This window comes from Saccostrea echinata, unplaced genomic scaffold, assembly GCF_033153115.1.
Source record: "Saccostrea echinata isolate AGI-Se365-2 ecotype Australia unplaced genomic scaffold, CSIRO_AGI_Sech_v1 ptg000009l, whole genome shotgun sequence".
Lineage (NCBI taxonomy): Eukaryota > Metazoa > Mollusca > Bivalvia > Ostreida > Ostreidae > Saccostrea > Saccostrea echinata.
The window spans coordinates 15,106,371-15,128,999 of NW_026889758.1; the positions used below are offsets into that span (position 1 = coordinate 15,106,371).

Below are 22,629 nucleotides of genomic sequence, written 5' to 3' on the forward strand. Positions count from 1 at the left end.
TAAATTTCTTAACTGGTCATGACACAAATGCCCAATCTACAGCTAAATGTATTGTTATGTTTATAACAATGAAACTTTTGCTTCCATCTATAATCTTTGAGACATGTGGGAGACATGACACTCAGCAACTTAGTTATTTGAATATGTTTAAAAAAAATTCCTGTCAAATCATACATAGAAAAAAAATATTTAATACAATATCAATTTAATTTTTTATAACTTTAAACCAAATTGATTTTTAAAAAACAAAAGGCTGGCCATCAAGAAATATTTAATTTAACAAATCCTATCAATTGCAATTACGAAGCCAGATCTTTAATTCCTCTGACCAATACCAAAGAGATATGGATAACACCTGCTAGGGATTCTCCCACAGAAATGATTAAGACAACCTGCTTACATTAAACTCATTAATTAATCTTTAACTTGACAGATCCAATTTGTCTCCTATCAAAGTCAAAATGAACTTGAAGAACTTTTATGCCTTAGACAATTACTCCCACAGGACAAATGGAATTACTTTATCTGTTGTTGTGATGAACTAATTAAGCTTAGCATATTTAAAGTACATGTATAATATAACTGCATGATTATGTCTTTATTGTTAGAAACGACAGAATTTTAAAAAATGTTGCATAGCTGTATTTCTTTATGTATCATTCATTTGAAAGGTTACAGCAGTAGTAATAAATTTCTAAGAATTGCCTCCCTTAAAACATAGTATTTCTTCTTTTAAATCACCTTAACTAGTACTAATTGTAACGGGGGCCATTACAGATATTCCCCAAACACTCCCTTATGGGCCCTATTCCCTACAGTTTCATTAAATTGGGCAATTCTTTTGTGTAATAAATCTACATTTTATTTTCAGAAGCATTTAATCGAAAAACAATGCCGGTGAAGTCCTTTAGTATTAGCCAATCAGATTTCAGAACAAGCACATGCCCATGTTTTGTAGATATTGTCTTCCTCGTCAAGAGACTCGACACAATAAATACCTATGTAAGAAATCTCAAACATTTGTAATGAAAAAACTATGAGATATACAGCCACAAAAGTATCAGCCAATCAGAATCCAGCACACCTGCATGCATGTTCTTGTATCCGCTTTTGATAGTTGCACAATGTAGGAACCCATTTTACCTATCTATGTTCTAAATTTCATCCTGTTTTATTGAAAACTAAGAAAGTTACAACCATTTAAAGTTTAAGCCAATCAAATTGCAACAGGTTCAATTGTGCATGCAGGCGTTTTCACGTTATCTCATGTATATCATAATGTAGAACCTCCTAATGTTTGACTACGTTTTAAATTTCAAGGTATTTCGTCAAAAAACAAGAAGGTTATTGAGATTTTTTTTGTGTCAGCCAATTAGAGTGAAGCACCAGGCATACACATGCTTTCTTGCTAATTCAACCACTTCATCTTGCCTACAACACTAATCTATATTTATTTAAATAAGCTTAAAGATTCAAACCTTATCATCAAAAAATAGAAGTGTTAAAGCTTTTTCAATTGTATCAGTCATTCCACTCCTCACATGCGCAAGCACGTACATGCAAGTGCTTACAAAATGAACTTTGCTCCGCACAACTACACAACAAGCCTGTTAACCCTAAAAGTTTCATGTCAATCGGATGAGTAGTTTCTGAGAACACTCATGGACAAAAAAATACCAGAGCAGAAATTTTGAAAAAAGAAAGCAAAAACAATATATTCCCAAACTTCGTCTAGGGAACATAATTAAAGGTCATGGTGACCTTCATTTAGGTGCAACACATTTTCTACCCTTACATAAAATGCATTATCTGTCCAAGTATGATGAATTTTAGACCTGGCTGAATAATTTTTCAGTTATGAGTCAGACAGGGTTTTGCCACATTTGGCCATATCTTCTTAATTAAAGGTCACAGTGACCTAATTTTTAAGCCTGACAAAGCTTCTACCCAAGATGCATCAGCTGACAAAGTTTGATGATTCTATGCCTCATAGTAATAAAGTTACCAGCTGGACATGACAAAGCTAACAGACAGACAGATGGACATGATCGCCATGCCATAATACGTTCGGTCATAGACAGAACAATAAAAAATGAACTATGATCCCCATCTTTACCCCTCCATCTTTGTCAAATGCTACTGCTGCAACACCATTCTGGTGACCATCACGTAGAATGGAAACTGTTTCCATGGTAGTGGTATCCCATACACAGATAAAGGGGTTCTTTCCTGTCTGCCCAGTAGCAACCATGGTCTTGTCTGGGTGGAGAGCCAGGCTAAAATGTATAATTTAAAATGAATCAAAGATATTATACACTTTGACTTAAAAATCATAATCAAACTCTAATGTACTGTTAATACAAATACAAAGCCTTATAATAAATCATCTCACAGCAGACAAATGACCACTTATAGGCTTGGGTTATGAAATACTTTACATAGTAATCATGGGCAAGGAGAGTTATACAAGATACATGTACCGGGTATTACATTTAACCCATAATTTATTTTCAACTCTAAGAATGCATGAAGTTCTAAACCATCTCAACAATAGGGGTATCTACGAATAATTTGTGTCTTGGAACAGCCATTTGCTGGGTCCATAGAATAATGTAATTTTAAGAATTTTGCAGAACATTTTACAATCTGGGACATCTGATCAACCAAAGGTAAAAGGTGGGAGGGGGGTATTAAATTCATATCCTTTTATTTCCGTAATCTTCCGTAATATTTATGTATCTTTTAGAATTGTACTACAAAATGTAGTTGCACCATAAGAGTATTAAGTGGGATTTTGAGTTTACTATAGCATAGTTAGGTTACACGACCCTGATACTTTTAAATCCGAGAAAATTCGAATTAGTTAATAGCACCCAACCTAATAACCGACAAAATTATTTTATTTTACTGAATGCAGATCTCAGTAAATAAATTCACATCGAAAACCCCAAAAACGAAATGCTAACCATAAAATATCGTCATCGTGTCCTAGAAAAAATCGTTGTTTATGTTCTCTTGGGTTGTAAACAATGCCTACACCGGCCACAAAATAGGTAACTTCTTTGCTGGCAGTGTAATATAGGTTATTTCGACACTGATGGCCCCGGTAACCATACACCCATTCCAGTCTTAGCTGACTTTTGGGTGCAGTTTTTGTCGCCATTCTGCAATGATCCTCAAAATACTTTACAGGCAAATCATGCACCAACAAGAATCGACATTTCCACCAGCCGCGCTCGACAAGGAATTCCCCTCACGTGACTTTAAGACCAATCAGATTTTATACGGAATCTCCCTGTGGAATTTCGAGTCCGACAACTTTTAAAAGCCTACTGTGTTGTCCTCCTCCCAAGTAAGGAACGACTTGACTTTACCGGTCCCCAGAAAAACGCGCTAAAATATAGTGTCGCCGTAGGCGACTTCAATATATATGAGATCGCGTGAGCGATCGAAAAAAACTTAAAATATGAGGTTTTAAGCCTTTTTGACCCCAAAATCGAATTCTACGGTTAAAAGTTCAGTTTAAGACTTCGTTTTTAAACGAAGTTTTTAACCTCGTTCTCTGAAAAAAAGTAATAACTATTGTTTATTCAGTGAAAAGGAGACACAAAATAATTGTGAACGGAGCGCGTACGGCGCATCTTTTCACTCGGCACACCTTGACCGATTCGTACCTCAATCTAACGATGAAGGTGACGGAATCAGCCGAGGTTTGCCGAATGGTTTCTTAACGAGATGTCGTTGAAGCTGAATTAAGATCTTGCAAAAAATACAGATGCAACTGAATTTCTTAATTAATCTAAAAGAACAAGACACTAACCCTAATCTCTCAGATGGTATGCGAGGACTAACCCAAATCTCCCAGGCGGATGCTAGACTAACCCATGTGTGAGGACTAACCCTAATCTCTCGGATGGATGCGAGACTAACCCTAATCAGTTGAAAACTTATGGAAGGACTAACCCTAATCTTTCAGGTGGGTGCAAGACTAACCTTTACCAGTCGAAAAATGTGCAAAACCAACCCTAATCAGTTGAGTGACGTAAGTCTTACGTCATAGTGCAATGAGCACGCGGATCTTGCGGATTTGGGGACCGGTAAAGTAAAGTCTACCCCCAAGTAAAAAAAAAAAAATGCTCGACCAAGGAACATCTGGTGCCAACTAAATTGCTTAAATATAAAAAGCCTCGATTTCTTGTAAATATTCCAATAGATTTGTCATCGTACCTCTGTTTGTATATTCATATGGGGAAATTTCTGTGGATTTTCTCCGGTGTGGTTATATACTGTATCAACCAAAGCGCAAACAATGCTAGTCTTTATATTACATGAGAAAGTGCGAGGCAAATAATGTCAACAGTTTTCAGGAAAGGATCCAAAACTTTTACAGATTTAAATTAAAACTAGAAACTTTATTCTCAGTGAACAATAAGAGGTCTTTCAAAATTTTTTTTAAGGGGGGTTACTCTTTGTGCTCAATCATGACAATGATAATAATGAATACAAAATAAAATACATGTATATAAAGAAAATAAACGAATAATCAAAATGCAAAGTGAAATAAACAAATAAATTAAAATATGTGTTCGAAACGAATGTCAGACATCTTGGCCCAACGACACCTCGGCCCATTGACATTTCGGCCCCATGACATCTCGGCTCAAACGGGTCGGCCCAAGATTCAAGACAGGTCGGCCCATGCATAAGACACCTCGGCCCAAGCAAAATTTAACTATGAAATACATGTATATATTTCCAATTTTTGGACTTGAATTAAAATGTTGATTGAAAAAAGTACATGAATAAACTATCAAGATTTAAAAAACAAAAAAGATCTTCCACGAGCACACTGACGATATTCAAGGAATGAGAAGACAATTTAATGCTATTAATGCTATTAATTAAGTGCTAATTGATAAACAAACAAAATACCGCAGCGCATCCTTTTGGGGGTCAAGCGCTTGTTATATTGGTGACAACAGGGGGTTACGGTAATTACGAGCAGACTTAATTGGGAGACAGTAATTGAATAATTTCTTAAGAAAAACATTTACCTTCATAAATTTATTATCGTCGCTTATAACTAGTTTGAGTCCATTTTTTCCCAGGCTACTTGTATCAATTAAGGTCAAGATCTAGTAAATGACTTTAGACTGTCTTTTTGGTGCTAGATCCATTATGACGTCATAATCAGTTTAAAAATTTCTTTTTCCCGTACTTTGCGGCTCTAATAGAATAATGTAGAAAATAAAGTTTTTTCATAGAATTCGATTTGAAATCATGTGAAAATTAATCCGGAAACCTATATTCAATTTGATATTAATATAAAGAAGAGGATAAGAAGAAACAAATTACCGTTTTCTGAGAGACTGTAGGCAATCTGGATACATTTCCTTTCTCCAATAAAGAAAAAACTCCCATATTCATGACTGATTTTATCAATTTTTTTATCAAAAAACACAGTGTAAAATATGATTTTTCGTCCTGTTTACCTACAAAATATGCCCCGATACATCTTATTTGACCAACTATACTTAAAAAGCATCTTTAAAGGAACTTATTTCTCAAATTTGAGAAATCTGTAGGCTCCTTTCATTTACTAGATCTTGACCTTAAAGCATTTTTTTAATTTGCTAATACAAGATTAACGCGCACAACCGTGATACTGCAGGAAAAAATTTACATTTTCCACAAGAAATAGATGTAAATGAAAACCTGATCTAATTAAGTTGGAAAAATAAAACAATTATATCTATCAAAGACCCCCATTTTTTTATTTTTAAAAAATCATTTAATTGTCAGAAAGAATAATAACACCAATGATATCAATTCAAACGCTGGTTAATCTGTTAATTTTTTTTTCCATCGTAAAATTTTGCTTGGGCCGAGGTGTCTTTTATGGTTGAGGCTATCTGGTACCGCTTGCAGGGTGGATGGCAGGAGTTATCTCTCCATAAGTGCGTGCGAGTTATCTCGCATTACAACGGTGATAACCATGAATTTGTACCCTTATTAAAAAGTTCCACATCAATCGTTCTATAGAAAGGTTAATGTGTATTTAATATGTAAAACGTAATAATTAAGAAAAAGAAAGGGAGCGAGACAAATAAAGTCCTCTAATTACTGATTTGGGAGCATATAGTGCACGGAGCCCCCCCCCCCCCTCCCCCCAAAAAAATGTATGATGAAGTTTTTTTTTTTAAAATTATTTAGTTATTATATATATATATATATATATATATATATATATATATATATATATATATATATATATATATATATGTGTGTGTGTGTGTGTGTGGGGGTGGGTGTATGTGTGTGTGTGTGTGTATTATTTTATGCACATACTTTTATTATTTATTTATTTATTTATTTTTGTAAATACATACCTTTTGTTTATCACTCGAGACTACGATGTTTTCAGTTACCTTTTGTTGTTATTCTTTTCTTTTGACAATGTTCACTCGCTTTGTCATTCTCGCAGACATATGGCACAATAACCGAACGTCTTTCTTCTTGAAATTGAAACTCTTATAAATTAAAGTAAAACAAATTAGGGAATTTTGAATCCCACTCCATGTATCAGCGAATGCCGGTATGCAAAGACTCTACACAGACCTTTTATTATACACTTATTTACAATCTAATCAAGGGTCGAAAGGAAGTGTTTTTGAATGTCTCCAAGTTATTAACAGTTCTCTCTGTCTCTGTCTGTCTGTCTGTCTGCCCCCCTCTCTCTCTCTGACGGTAGTGAACCCCTGACTCAATCCGTGCTTGCTGTGTTCTACATTTATTCTAAATTTCAGACACTCTTTGTTAGCTTTCTAGTCATCATCTTCTAATTCACCGAAAATTTTTCTGTTTTTTTTCCTTTAATATATTTCATCCCATATTTACACAGTGAACATAACAATGCCATGATAACCTTGTACAATTTACTAATAATGATAGCGTTTATAACATAGGTCCAACTAGTATTTCAAAACTATCCCAAAAATATAATTCGGCATCTATATGTATGCCCTCCCCCCACTCCCGATGAAAAAACTAAAAATTCTTAAACCAGTATTTAATAGTGATATTTATTTTCTTTAATGCAAAATATGAATAGGGGATTGTTTTAACGCCGAGAATCAACATTTAATAGTTCTAAATATGTGTATAAAAGTTTAGACATACTAAAGTCACCTCTATCTAAGTTTTGCTAAGATTGTCAAATCTTAGCATGCTTTTAGTTACGGTATTGTTTGACACTGTACATTCTTCAGTCCTTCTTAAGCAAGGTCTTAGATTTAAGTACCCTTTATGTTACGACACCCAGAAAATGAAACTGCCCACCTCTAACAGGTACTACATTACGTAGCCTGTAACTGTAAAATAATTACAGATATCGAGATATGATACTTCCTACCTCTAACAGGTACCAGATTACAGGACCACCTACCTCTAACAGGTACCAGATTACAACACCACCAACCTCTAACAGGTACCAGATTACAGGACCACCTACCTCTAACAGGTACCAGATTACAACACCACCAACCTCCAACAGGTACCAGATTTTAAAGCTACCTACCTCTTACAGGTACCAGATTCCAAAGTTACCTACCTCTAACAGGAACCAGATTTCAAAGCTACCTATCTCTAACAGGTACCAGATTACAGGACCACCTACCTCAAACAGGTACCAGATTTCTAAGCTACCTACCTCTAACAGGTACCAGATTTCAAAGCTACCTACCTCTAACAGGTACCAGATTTCAAAGCTACCTACCTCTAACAGGTACCAGATTTCAAAGCTACCTACCTCTAACAGGTACCAGTTTACAGGTCCACCTACCTCTAACAGGTACCAGATTTCTAAGCTACCTACCTCTAACAGGTACCAGATTTCAAAGCTACCTACCTCTAACAGGTACCAGATTTCAAAGCTACCTACCTCTAACAGGTACCAGATTACAGGACTACCTACCTCTAACAGGTACCAGATTTTAAAGCTACCTACCTCTAACAGGTACCAGATTTTAAAGCTTCCTACCTCTAACAGGTACCAGATTGCAAAACTATCTTGTTCTATTACTACGGCTACTAATCTCTATTATGTACCAGATAATGAATCTACCTACCTCTAACATCAGATTACGAAGCTTCTTACTTCACTAAGTAAGTACTAAGAGGTACCAGATTATAAAGCTACTCACCTCTAACAGGCAACGGGTTATAAAACTACCTACCAGCATGACGTACCAGATTATGAAGTTTCCTACCTGTAAGAGGTACCAGATTACGAATCTAAATACTTCTAACAAATACCACATTCAGAAGCTGTCTTCCTCTTACAGGTACCAAAATATGAAACTTCCTTATTGTAAGGGGTACAGTATTATAAAATTTCCTATCTGCACGATGTACCAGATTATGAAGCTACCTACCTGTCAGAGGTTCCAAAATATGAAGTAACTTACTTCTAACAGGCACCATATTATGAAGCTACATGTACCTACCTGTAACAGGCACTAAATTATGAAGCTGCCTACCTGTTAGAGGTACCGGATTATGAAGTTACCTACCTCTAACAGGTACCAGATTATAAATCTACCTACCTGTAAGGAGTACCAGATGATGAATCCACCTTCCTGTAACATATATCAGATTATGAAGGTGCCAACCTCTAGCAAGTTTCAGATTTTGAAGCTATCCAACCTGTATTAGGTACCGTGTTTTTAATTATGAATAGTCGCCTGCGTGGCGCAGTGGTAAGAGCGTCTGCCCTAGAGTCGCGGAGTAAGGAGTTGACCCTTACGTCGCGGGTTCGAATCCCACTGTGGGACGTAGAGACCGGTTCTTCAGATCATGAGACCGTATAAACTGAGGTCCCGTGTCGCAGTAGGTGCTGGCACGAAAGAGATCCCTCACTGCTCAATTGCCCTGAGTGCCGAGTATAGGTCAAAATTTGTAGCTCTCCACCGGAAGGTGGTGGCGTCTCCATATGAGTGACAAATTCTCGAAAGGGACGTTAAACAACAAAACAAACACATTATAAATAACGTATCTCTATTAGGTATAAGATTATTAAACTACTACCTCGAACAGGTAAAAGATTTTGAAACTTTCTGCTTTTGATTAATAGCTTCATCTCTTTTCTCATGTTATATATTATGCCAACAATTACACATACATAAAACAAATAATGAGCCTTAGTCTTGCTACAGTACATGAAAAATTAAATGTCATGGTTGTAAAGTTCATATAGTCGTTTTGTACATATCGTCAGTGACAATATGCACGTATCCTCATTGCACATAGTGTCGTCAATCGACAGATATTGTTGTCGGCTGAAAAAATTATACATGTATATATATATATGTATATTATATATGTATTTTTTGTCGACATAATGAGCTTTCCCTTCTCGTACATATTGTCGCGTCACAGCTAGGGTTGCTTAATGTTTTTGTGGGGTTTTTATTGTAATTGCCGTGTAATTCACACAAGCACATCTGTCAAATCCTATTTTATGCAACGTGATTGTCAAGGTACATATTGTCGTCCTGTTCATATTGTCGCCGGCGACACAAACTACTTGTACTAATGTGACGAGTGCAAATAACATGATATTATATAAATTCATCAAAAAAGACTATGCAGGAATCTCTCTCTCTCTCTCTCTCTCTCTCTCTCTCTCTCTGAAACTTCAATCCAATACCCGCTTTCTGTCAAAAAAGAACTTTCATCACTTTCGTCTCACTGATATATAAAAACTGTCGACCCCAAACATCAATAACTTCAGTATATGTATAAGAATAAAGCAAAAAATAATTTCCGGATAAACATTACTATTGAACAAAAACTTTATTTCAATTTCCAAGTATATATTACAAGAAAAAAAAAGAATAGGCTGGTTTATCAGATATCAAATATCTCAAGAATTACAGTATCTTGACATATCATAGTGATGTACATAGTGTACACCAATCCTGGACCTAATTTTTCTGAACAAAACATTTTCTCCCTGCTGTATTGCAAGTTATGAAAATTGTTTACTTATCTAACTGGCGTACACTTTGTCTGTCCTTCTGTCTGTATGTCTGTGTGTGTTTATCTATCTCTCTCTCTCTCACTCTCTCTCTCTTCAAAACCTTAGTAAATATTCTTCAACACAATATATCGGCCACAAAATGTGCAAATGAACACAGCTAGTACATATTGTAGCCGACGACAATATGTGCCGATGCGCGACTGTACATTTTGTCGTCTATTATGCAGGATGAAAAAAAGGCTCGATCGGTACATATTGTCGCCTCAGTATGTACCGATTGTCGACAATATGTCCAGTGAGGGTAGGTACATGTTGTCACCGACGACATTATGTACAGAATGACAATATGACATTGTGACGTCACCAGGCACGTAGCAACAGGAAAGGGCAGAGGGGGCCTGGCCCCCACTTTTTTCCGAGCATAACGTTTTACTATTAAAATGTTCATATAAAGGCCGGTTGCCTCCCCCCATTTTTTGTTGTAGTAAAGTCAATTAAGAGTAATGTAGTAGTGTATGAATAAAATTTGGTACTGAAAGAACCTTACCCCCCCCCCCCCTCCGCAATAGGATTTTCGAGTTTTGTCAATTTCCTTTTTTTTTTCTTGTCAAGCTTTTTCATGTTGGTTGAATTTTTTTTCTTTGGCTGCTCCCCTCCCCCCCCCCACTTTTAAAAACGATGCTACGTCCCTGACCGTCACTGCCCTGTCTAGCACTATATAACGCTTGACCCAGTGACCAAGAATTTCACAAATCTTCACAAAACACCGTTACTCAATACAACTTTGCACTTTGTTTGACCCTAGATGCACAGGAGCATTGAAAGAGATTTACTATAGGTTCACTATACATGTATAATTAATAGAGCCACTAAATAATCAGCAGAGCCACCAAATAATCAATAGAGCCCAAACCTTAATACCGGAAACCCTGATCCAGAGGCCATATATTTCACAATCTTGGAAGAGGTACCCTTGCTTATCATAACTATGCACCTACCGGTAGGTTGTATTATAAATACCAAGGAATAGAGAATATTCTCACAAATGGCTTGGAGAATTTTAATGAAAAAAGGTGTTGCAGAAACTCGCGATTATTCCCTAAATCGAGAAAGACATTTAAGGAAGCTCTAAACACAAAAGAAAAGGTTTTTTTGACTTTGAGAAATATTATTTAGATAAAGGTTTATATACTGAGTTTATCTAGTTTATTTTCAACATATTTCTCCAGAAAAAATGTTCAAAGACAATAAAGGACAAATGAACAGAAATTACTGTTGTCTACTTACACTGGGAAAATACATGCAAATAATGTTTCTAATTACTTTATCTTGGTCTAATATAATGCTAAGAATACAATAGTCTACCTCGTGTCATTTACTGTAGATTTCCACGTATTCCTTTGCTCATCAAAGAGCAGATCACTCTAACTACATAAAACACTACCATAGATTTAGAACTCTTCAGTGAGCAGTATTTAGAGCCTCCTTAAATACCCACGAGCATGAAGAGTTATCTCTAAATATAGACATGGCCACGTAGATGACTATTTATACGGCGGATATGTACAGCTTGTTATAACAAAACATTTTACATTTTACGTTTATTTCATGCATAGTTTTTCCTAACATAGACTGACGACTAGTTAGTAAACTTTTTTTTCACATCTATGGTCACTGTCGCCATATTGCACGAGAAAAGTTAGAACGATAAAAAGCACAATTAATGGCAAGTGCACCTCGCACATCATTTTGAAAGATGTACTGTAGATAGCGTGCGTTAATAATTTTCAATATATAAAAATGTGTCCAATAATTATGCTATTGATGCAATATCCAGGAAATTCCATTGAGTCATTTCAATTTAGTTGTTTCAAGTCAAATCTGAGCCACTAATTAACAGAATAATAGCGAAACGAAATAAGTATGAAAAAATTAAATTATTCAGGAACTAAATTGTAATACCAAAAATCATCCAATTAAATTGCTTTGTTATGTTTAATTATTATTAAAATCAATTAAAATTGTGTTTTACTGGAGACTTTAACGTTGAATTTAAATAACAGCAACAAGTAAAGGAACTGGATTATAACTGTGAAAACCATATTTTTGCTTGCTGTACTAGATTCAAATGATTTCCTTCTCTGTCGCTGATATATATTTTAATTACACTCTATAATCTTGATCAATCTTTTCAAAAAAATTAATTTTTCCTGTGATCTCAATTTTTCTGTATTATGGCTCTTGGCATAGTAACATGTAAGTAAAACTCTGGAACTTGTTACAGGAAGAGTAATTCACAATTTAATAAATCTTAGGTAGGTGATTCATAATCTGGTACCTATATGTGATAAATAACTTCAGGTAGCTTCATAATAAAGTGCTGCATAGAAGTATGTACATTATAATCTGGTACCTGTTAAAGGTAGGTAGCTTTGAAATCTGGTACCTGTTAGAGGTAGGTATCTTTGAAATCTGGTACCTGTTAGAGGTAGCTAACTTAGAAAGCTGGTACCTGTTAGAGGTAGGTACCTGTTAGAGGTAGGTAGCTTTAAAATCTGGTACCTGTTAGAGGTAGGTAGTCTTGTACCGGTAATCTGGTACCTGTTAGAGGTAGGTAACTTAGAAATCTGGTACCTGTTAGAGGTAGGTTGTCCTGTAATCTGGTACCTGTTGGAGGTAGGTAGTCTAGTAATCTGGCACCTGTTAGAGGTAGGTAGCTTTGAAATGTGGTACTTGTAAGAGGTAGGTTGTCCTGTAATTTGGTACCTGTTAGAGGTAGGTAGCTTTAAAATCTGGTACTTATTAGAGGCAGGTAGCTTTGAAATCTGGTACCTGTTAGAGGTAGGTAGCTTTGAAATATGGTACCTGTTAGAGGTAGGTAGCTTTGAAATATGGTACCTGTTAGAGGTAGGTAGCTTTGAAATCTGGTACATGGTAGAGGTAGGTAGCTTTGAAATCAGGTACCTGTTAGAGGAAGGTTGTCCTGTAATCGGGTACCTGTTAGAGGTAGGTAGCATTATTATCTGGTACCCGTTAGAGGTAGGTAGCATCATTATCTGGTAACTGTTAGAGGTAGAGTGCTTTATTTTTTTATCATGTGGCGTAAATGTCTTCTCCTTTTTTGTGTTTGTTTTTTGCATATTTAGAATAAAATTACCGTTAAAATAATCCAGTTCTCGATCATACTTTTTTTCTGTTTAATCTTAATGTTTTGTTTTAATTTCAATAGAATGCATGAGGGGTTGATTGCTCAGCTATGTCCTAATTTCTTATAACAATCCTCTCATGTTTGGCCACATTTCTCAGAGTGCCAAATTTAGATAAACTTTAATAATAGTTGAAGCATGAGCTAAATCTGTGTAATCACAAGCACTCTTTACCACCAATATATCGAATGATAGGAAATAAACCGATATTTTTGTCTAAATGTCTCTAGTTTTTTTTTTATATGCATTTGATACTGTTTAATGGTGCCAAAGCATTAAAAAAAAGAAATGAAATGAAGAATTATTCACTGAGAAATATTGACCAGTTAGAATGAAAAGTTTTTTGCTTGCAGCAGCAAAAATCCATAAATTCTAAAATAGGAATATTATACAGAGAATTATACCGTTAAACTATGAACATTCTTTTTTTTTTTTTTTTTTGTAATGCTGTTTATATCAAGACGCATCCCGTTCATAAAATTGCATATCTTGCATCAGGCGGGTTTCTCTCTCTCTCTCTCTCTCTCTGTGTGTGTGTGTAGGGAGGTGTGTGTGTGAGGGTGGGGGGGGGGGGGGTTAGATATTTATTGGTCTGGGAATCGCGGCTCTCCATTGATCCAGGGTTGTGCTCTCTAGGCAATATTATTAAAAAGTTTGGGGGCAAAACCAGAGAGAAATTCCTTTAGAAGCCAAAATACATGAATTAAATACATTGTAAATAAATAAATAAATACAACAATTAAATATTTCAGTAAATAAACTTCGTCATGCATATGTTTGAAGGGGGGGGGGGGGTCACAGCTCTGTTAAACACCTTTGTTTCCATTTTATTATCATTAATGTTAAAATTATTGTGACGATTTTATAATCATTGATGTTAAAATTATTGTGACGACCCACCCCTTCCCCCTTACCACCCCCAAGTTCGCAAGATCTTAAGATCAGCAATTAGAAAACAAATTTCCCTCTCTCTCTTAATTATTACGTTTTACATATTAAATACACATTAATCTTTCTAGAGAACGATTGATGTGGAACTTTTTAATAAGGGTACAAATTCATGGTTATCACCGTTGTAATGCGAGATAACTCGTACGCACTCATGGAGAGATAACTCCTGCCAGCCATCCCTGCAAGCGGTACCAGATAGCCTCAACCGTCTTTTATATGGGTCGACGTGTCAACAAAATTGGGCCAACCTGTCAGGGCCGAGATGTCGTTGGGCCGAGATGTCTGTCTACCGTTCGAAACTGACATAAGAAAGCAAAAATATGTCACACGTTACTAATTTCATTGTAGTTGTGCCATTTAAAACATAGTTATTTCCTTTCCATAAATGTCTTGGGATGCATACAGGGTAGAATGGGCCGTCAGATTTTATGACACAACATTCGCATCTTTCCGAGAAATACTTAAGGTAGTCTGATCCCCAGATTCTGAAAATCAGCAGTTAAGTAATTGAAAATGCTCGTAAGAAATGTCCCTAAATTCACCCATATTTTCCCCAAAGTTCAACATTATATATGTACTTAATCATATGATAAGGGAAAATTATCAAAACTTAAATATTGGGGGGGGGGGGGGGAGGGGAATGCGAATACATCACCAGCTATTCATTTTCTAATTGAAAATTAATCAACAAATATGTTTTAGGACAAAAAACTGTATGTATCCAGGTATTCAGGAAAATTGCATGTTTTTTTTTAATAAGCTTAATTATAACTTATTTAGTTCTTCTATTTTTTTCAATTGTTATACAATTCGTGGTGTAAAAAGCTTCTAATTTCATACCATGCTAATAAGCATTGGTATCTAAGGCTAGACTAAAGGAAATTCGATTTCTCTAACATGATTCATTTTTGTACTTATATGGGGTACAAAAGTCAACTTTTTACAAGACCATTTCTAAGACTTCAAAGAACCTTGAATCATATTGAAATGTATGAAATAAAAAAAAAATGTACGAAAGGATTTATTTTAACTTTCAAACTTCATTATGAATTTTTTTTAATTAAATAATATTTTAAAGAGAACTTTACATGTATCATTCCAAGCTGAGGAACGGATATCCTTAAGGCAAAACTGGGAAAGATCTGGAAAAAAATATGGAATTTAAACTAATGAGAAATTTTGCCTTAAAATGCGTAGTAGGGTGTTTACTTTCTCCTCAGGGGATAAGTGAAACATGAAGGGTAGGGGTAACTTGCGGTGTCTTAGCAGGACTTGCAGACTATGGATTCTCCTTAGGTTCATAAATATTTTTGGGCTTGAATAAAAAATCTACGATGGCTGGTATAGGACATATCAAGGTACGAGATTTTTTTTTATTAATTCGTGGTCACGAAAAAGAAATTGAATACACTGTGTGTGTGTAATGAAAATATGAAACGGGTTCAGCACTGTCTTTCCAACTTTTTGTTTTACAGCGGTCAAAAAGTATGGTGGCATATTTCTGCCCATGCAAGATAAATTATGTTAACATGCAAGAAAAGTATGTCAACATGCAAAATAATTATGTTGACATGTAAGTTACCTATTTTTTTGGAGAATCTAATTTTAATGTTGGTAAAAGTACTTATTAACGCCAGTATACGACATTATACAATCAAGCTGCAACAGAATTATGTTGACATGCGACTTATTTAACATGCAAGATAATTATGTTAACATGCAAGATATTTATATCAATATGCGAATTATTTATGTTAACATGCAACATAATTATGTAGACATGCGACTTATTTATGTCAACATGCAAGATAATTATGTTAATGTCAACCTGCAACTTATTTATGTCAACATGCGACTTATTTATTTCAACATGCGAGATAATTTTAACATGCAGGGTATTTATGTCAACATGCAAGATGAGAAGTTGCATGTTAACATACATATCTCGCATGTTGACATAATTAACTTGCATGTTAACATAATTATCTTGCATGTTGACATAAATAAGTTGCATGCATATGTCTACATAATTATCTTGCATGTTGACATAAATAAGTTGCATGTCTACATAATTATCTTGCATGTTGACATAAATAAGTCGCCTGTCAACATATTCCTGTTGTATCTTGCTTGTATGATGTCACATAATGGCGTTAGTAAGTGAGTTTACCAATATTAAAATTAGATTCTCTAAAGAAATTGGTAACTTGCATGTCAACATAATTATTTTGCATGTTGACATAAATAAGTCGCATGTCTACATAATAATGTTGCTTGTTAACATAATTTATCTTGCATGTAGGGGGCAGAAATATGCCACCATAAAAAAGATATACTAGTAACAAAGATTTGTTTCTTTCGTGCATTATACGTATAATATGTACTTATCAACATTAGAATTCTACCCAGGAATAAACGTTTATGGTTGATAAAAATGTATACTAATCTGATAAGAATCTAATGCATAAAAACATTCTACACATTTTTAACAGCTTTATAACCAGTGAACAAACCATTTTTCTACTAAACAAATATAAATCATTATATACATTCTTGGATTAGGACTTGGATTAGTACTTAGGAGCTGTGGCACGCATACGTGTACATGTAGTCTTAGAATTTCTCCAAACTCTCTACGATGAAAGTCTTGATACCGTAAACTCAATTCAGGCAAAAAATTTATCTTAACACCTAAGTTATAGAGTTTTACCAAAAGGCCGTTTCTCCACACAGTATCATATGCTTCTATCTAGGAATGCTACAAAGACCGGACTACCATGGTCGTTGTAGTTCAAAACTGTTTCGTGTAAGTTAAATACAGCTGTGATACACCCTCGCTCTTTGAAATTCTTGTTGTTGTGCATAAGGGAATTTCATCTTGTGTTTTTAAATCTAGCCTCTAGTTGTTCTGATACATGTAGTTCGTAGGAACGTAATTCAACTTAATTTTATGCCACACAGGAGAACTATCTTTCAAGTTTTTCAAGGTTATGTTCTTTTCTATTTACATCAAACACTGGTAAATGATCCGATGTACTCGATATCAATCCTTCATCAAGAATTTCATAGGATCTTAGTAACATTCCCATGTATGTATCTGTAAAAATGTAATCTAGCGTAGTTTGGTTTCTAGTAAAGGTACATGTATACATATTTAGTGGTACAAAAATGGTCACTTGCATATGGACAATGAAGGTTATTTTTCCTACAAATTTTATTAATTCTTTTGACTTATAGAAACTACAGCGACCCATGTTTCTTTCTTGACAACTAGCATTAAAATCACCACCTATGATAACATGACCGTGTCTAGAATAATAATCATATACTAGTAACTAGATGAAATCCCGCGCAAGCGCTGGGAATTGAATTTATACCGCCACCGACAGAAAATTAAATATATTGTAGTTTTACTGACAGCCTACAGGGTTATAGCAGGAAGAAATACTTTGTTCAAAATACCGCATGTGCTTCTCTCCCCCCCCCCCCCCCCCCCCCCACAACCCACCCCCTTTTGTAAAAACTTGAAAAAATAACAATTTCATTAATTGATGTTTATTGTGAAACCTGTTATACTATGTTTATGATGTTATGGATATTGTCCTTCAGATGCTCTTATATCATTTCCGTCAAGGATAAAAGCAGCGAATATGCACATGATTGGTGTGTTTTTTTTTTGGGGGGGGGGGGGGGGTTAAAAATTCACAGGTACTTGGGTCTTGGTTTATAAATATGTATGTACCTTATTGATATGTAAACAATGTACTTTACTTTTTTTACATATCAATAAGGTACATACATATATACATGTATAAACCAAGACGCAAGTACTTGTGTAAAAATTAGCTTTTAACGCCCTATGAATAGGCCGAGTATTTGATACAAAGGACTGTATTCAGAAAAAAAAACAAACTAAAATGTATTGATTAAAGCACAAAATTTTACAGCTTTAATCGTATTTGAACAATGTCTTATTCATTAATTTTCTCTTTTCATGTAAGCAAGTTTATTACGAAGTAGAAATTGTACTTCGGGTTCGTTGCCACGATGCTCTCAGTGAGGAATATTTTACCGATAAAGGATGACTGCACTTAAGGAAATGCGGAATTTGCGACAAAATAAACTTTCAAAACAAGCATTTTTCTTTTCATTGCAAGAATGGTCAACATCCAATCTACAACTTTATGTAATTACGTTTAATAAAAGTGTGTATTTACGAAGTTCGAAGTTGTTTTCAAAGGCAGGGGTCATCACAATTTCTTGAATCTCCGTTCGATAATGAGGACGCCCACTTATTTACTGACTTTATACATAGTCAGCGCATGTTTGTCTATTTTTCTACGTTTAACAGTAGTTGTATATTTGCATAAATAATAATGTGTCAAAAGGAGATTAATAGACAAACATGCGCTCATGGTTAAAAAGAGAAAAAACTGCTTCTTCTTACATTCGCTCTCTGTGTTGTAACCAAGGATTGTGACATGTTGAATATTATAATTCACCACGTGATTTCTTACCTCAGGTAACTTTGTGAATACTAAATTCCGTCACGTGACTTGTAAGGAAGCATGTGATGTGCTAACTAGGACATTGTGTTCGAACACGTTAATTCATCTGGCATTGATATAAATTTGCTTTAATTACATTGATGTGCTCATATTGTTAATTTCGTTTTGAAACCTTTGTCAGAAGTGTATTTGTGCTATACAGAATGGAGAGGGAGATTGGAAAGAGTGATCACGTTCGCTTTTCAAAACATGTCATTGTTATTTATGTACATGTAGTCTAATTTTAGAGCCATTCTTACAATGTTAGCTCCACCTCTCATGCATATCTAATGTTCAATCAAGGGCAGGTAAGTGTAAATTCACTATATTTGGAAAGCAGTAAGGACAAAAAACATTGAATCATTTTATTGTATCACAGTCTAAAATCATTTTAAGATTTAAATGTGGTTCCAAATTGACAGTATTCTTTCATAAACATACAAAAGTGAGATAAGGTTTAGATATAAAAGCAACAGAAGCAACCGAAAAGGACCCAAAAACAGGCGTTAAGTGCAGTCATCCTTTATTAGGAAAACCTACTACATATATGTAACAGTCTTTTGATATATAAATATATTCACAACTTATAGTGTTATCAATTTACCATTATTTCAATGACCATTCACACATAAACTTTTTTATGTTCCTGCAGCTATAATCGTCTCGTTTTTCTTTTTAACATCGGGCTCGATGCTATATGATGTTCTAGAAGCTTCCGTCAATATGAAGATCGGTGAATGACAAAAATAATTTGCACATTTCCCTTCTTAATCGGTTATCACAACTTATTTCTTTTATGTCATTTAAATCAAGTTTTGATTGAATAATTCAATGATGACGTTTTATGAAATAAATAAACGATTGCTTGTTGTCAGTTTCATTGAAAATTGCCAGAAACTTAGATCCGCCAACCGGAAACGCCACCATACTCACGTTTTTGCTATTTCATGGCTGTTTATAGAAAATAAAAGTAGACTTTTAATTTAATGTACGATACTTACAACGCGAGTGAAATCTAAATATAGTTTACGGACATCATATTGTATCTAGTGTATTTTTAGAGGAGTAAGTAAAAAGTCTGGTTCATCCGTTTCGGAGTTTATTTGCAAAATTTATTAATTTATAAGTATAGATTCTTGCAGTTTTGATATTTCATCCTTGTATTTCAACTGGAACGTTGTATATTTTAGCTGTATTGGTATTTTTACATTCAATACACATTATTCTAGGAAAATCAATCTCTATTTCATTCACATTGAATAAAGAGGATTTTCTAACAGGCCCGTAGGAAGCAATTTCAGTTTGGGGGGGGGGGGGGGCACAGCCATACATTTTCGGTTGAGGGAGCACTATCAAACTACCAAAAATTCCTTGACAAGCGACAAAAAAAAAAGGAAAAAAAAGGTCATCAGACGTTTTTATTGAGGGGGCACAAGCATATAGTAGCTATGTTTTCTATAGTAATCTATATATCGGCAAAATTATTGCCCCCCCCCCCCCCGTGCCCCCTGGTTCCTACGGCCATGTTTAATAAGTAAAACAACACCAGATTTTCCAGGAGCTCACTAGCCTTTAGATTTTCAGATTTACTAGATGCAAAGTAATAGGGATATATGCTGTTTAAGTGTCCAGAATATTTAGGTGCAAGTTTGTGTTCTGTTAAAATTTCAACATCACACATGATATTCTGTAGTTCATTTGTGAGACACACCACTGAGGATATAACTCCCCCAACATTCCAGCTCAATAGCCTCAAATGCATTATCTTGTGTTTATGGTAAAGTAGAATATATATTTTTTTAGCAATTAAGCTGGGGAGTGCCTATGGAAAAACTTATTTAGACAACATAATAATGCGGTAAAGTAGCAAAACAATAAATTTGAAATAATATAATTAATTTCAAATATTTATTTGTACTTAAAATTTAAAAATAATCATTATTTTTCTCTTTCGTTGCCAGCTAGCTGCTCAAACTAGATGACATGATCAAGTAAAAAAAAGCCTTATAAACTGGATGTTTCGATTTTAAGCTTCTAAAAAAAATTATTAACCTGCTATTTCTAAAAATAGAAACGTTCTTCTGTGAAGCAACAATAGTGCTGACGTCACAATAGTCATTATAACCCGGATGTTTCTAAAACAGATACTGGAGCTGCTATTCGTTACTGTGACGTCATAATGCGAATGACATCACAATGCCTTAATTTTTTTATTTATAAAGAAGCAAGATTTTTGAGGGACTCTTTCTTGTGGTGGAAGGATATTTAGAAGAAAATTCAAATCTATTAAATTTAATATCTTGGAACATAAGGCCCACATATTTTCACTTAGAGAATATTTTCCGTTATGATATACCAGGAATATTAATATAGGTCTCAATTTATATTTTAGAACAGATTTTACACATTCACTCAACAGAATTTGCCAAGAAATGAAGATATATTAAAGAAGTCAAGATAAAACATGCCAAGAAATCCCGTCCATTTTTCCACAGCGATGGAGTCAATAAAAGTGTAATTGATGCAAATCACCCATATTCCCCTAACGCTGGCGAGACAATTAACGGCAGCAGATTTGAGGGGGTGGATCCTAAGTTTTCCGTTTTCTTAGTCAAAGAAAAATAAACTTCTACCCCAGGAAGTAGCCTCCTATGCCCTGAAAAAAAAAAAATAGTTCCTGTCAAAAACCTTTATTTACAAAATATGTAAAATGCACTAGACACAGGTACCAAAATTGTAAAAATAGACTGGAAGGAAATTAAAAAAAAAAATTCAAAAGGAAAAAATAATAATTTTATATGTATGGAACTACAATTGACTAAGTTCATTTTCATTGGTCAATTACCGGTATGATACCTTAATAGGGCGCGAGACTCCTTCCACAACAACCAAGTTCATCGTGCCCGATGTTAATTTATACAAGTAATAGCTTTTCAAAAAGCTTGCCTGACTAATCTATCAATATCTATGGAACGTATAAGCAAGAGAAGTGCTAAACGTTTCCGTCATCAAGGAGCGACATAGTTGCGATACTTCATTAAACAAGATGTACAATTGATTTTCTGGTTTGAACATATTTTATTGTAATTAATAAATACAATGGGATTGGGCACAAGTTCTGAAAACTTATTACGCCCTCTCCCTACATGTAAATTACATATTTAAATCGTCACAGTTAAACATGAAGTTTTAAAGTATACAATAATTGCAAAAGTTTACAAAACGATGCATTTTGCTGATATATAGATACACTTAATTTTGTACCAATGCATATACTGATACATTAGTTAATGCTAACAAGGAAATCTACCAGAATGTTTAATAAATAATTGAACAAAAGAAAAGAGACGTTCATTTTCTGCAGCATTCAATGAATCTACCCCCCATAATAAGACATGAGTATCTAGAATGTGGATCTTGTCAAATTGTAAAAATTTATTTAAGAATTCTTTTCTGGCTTTCTCATACTTTGGACATACAAAAAAATAATGATATGTATCCTCAACTTTACCACAGGAGCATAAAGGACTTGATATTAAATTGCATCTATAAAGGTCACTATTCAATACGCAATTATGCCGTAGTCTGGTTTGCAGAACATTTAGTCGTCTGTTACCGTAATCAAAGTATGATGGTGGAGCAGATTTTTTAGTACTAATTTTAGATTTGAATTTTGACATTGACTGTAAATTTCGAATTTCGAGTGGAATTGAGTTCCATTCATTAACTACTGTCGGAATAAATGTAGACTTATAAGTTTGTAATCGACATTTTGGAATATCATAATTTTGAGAATTTCTTGTAGAGTATATAGATGTGTTACAGCGCATATCTGGAAGTATGTCCATTAAGTATTCAGGCACTAAATTATTATGAAGCTTGAACA

The 22,629-nt window shown here is 34.6% G+C and overlaps 1 protein-coding gene across 1 annotated transcript in view; it reads right to left on the reverse strand.

The window, feature by feature from the left end:
- Window positions 1–3,238, reverse strand: part of LOC133181847 (echinoderm microtubule-associated protein-like 6) — a 29,638-nt gene extending 26,400 nt beyond the window's left edge. Inside the window, exons 1-2 of the mRNA XM_061316472.1 lie at window positions 2,967–3,238; window positions 2,117–2,276 (exon numbers count right to left, since the gene is read on the reverse strand). Of these exons, the coding sequence (XP_061172456.1) occupies window positions 2,117–2,276; window positions 2,967–3,163 (357 nt within the window). The 5' untranslated portion in view covers window positions 3,164–3,238. The remainder of the gene's footprint in view (window positions 1–2,116; window positions 2,277–2,966) is intronic.
- Between the last annotated feature and the right edge of the window lie 19,391 nt (window positions 3,239–22,629).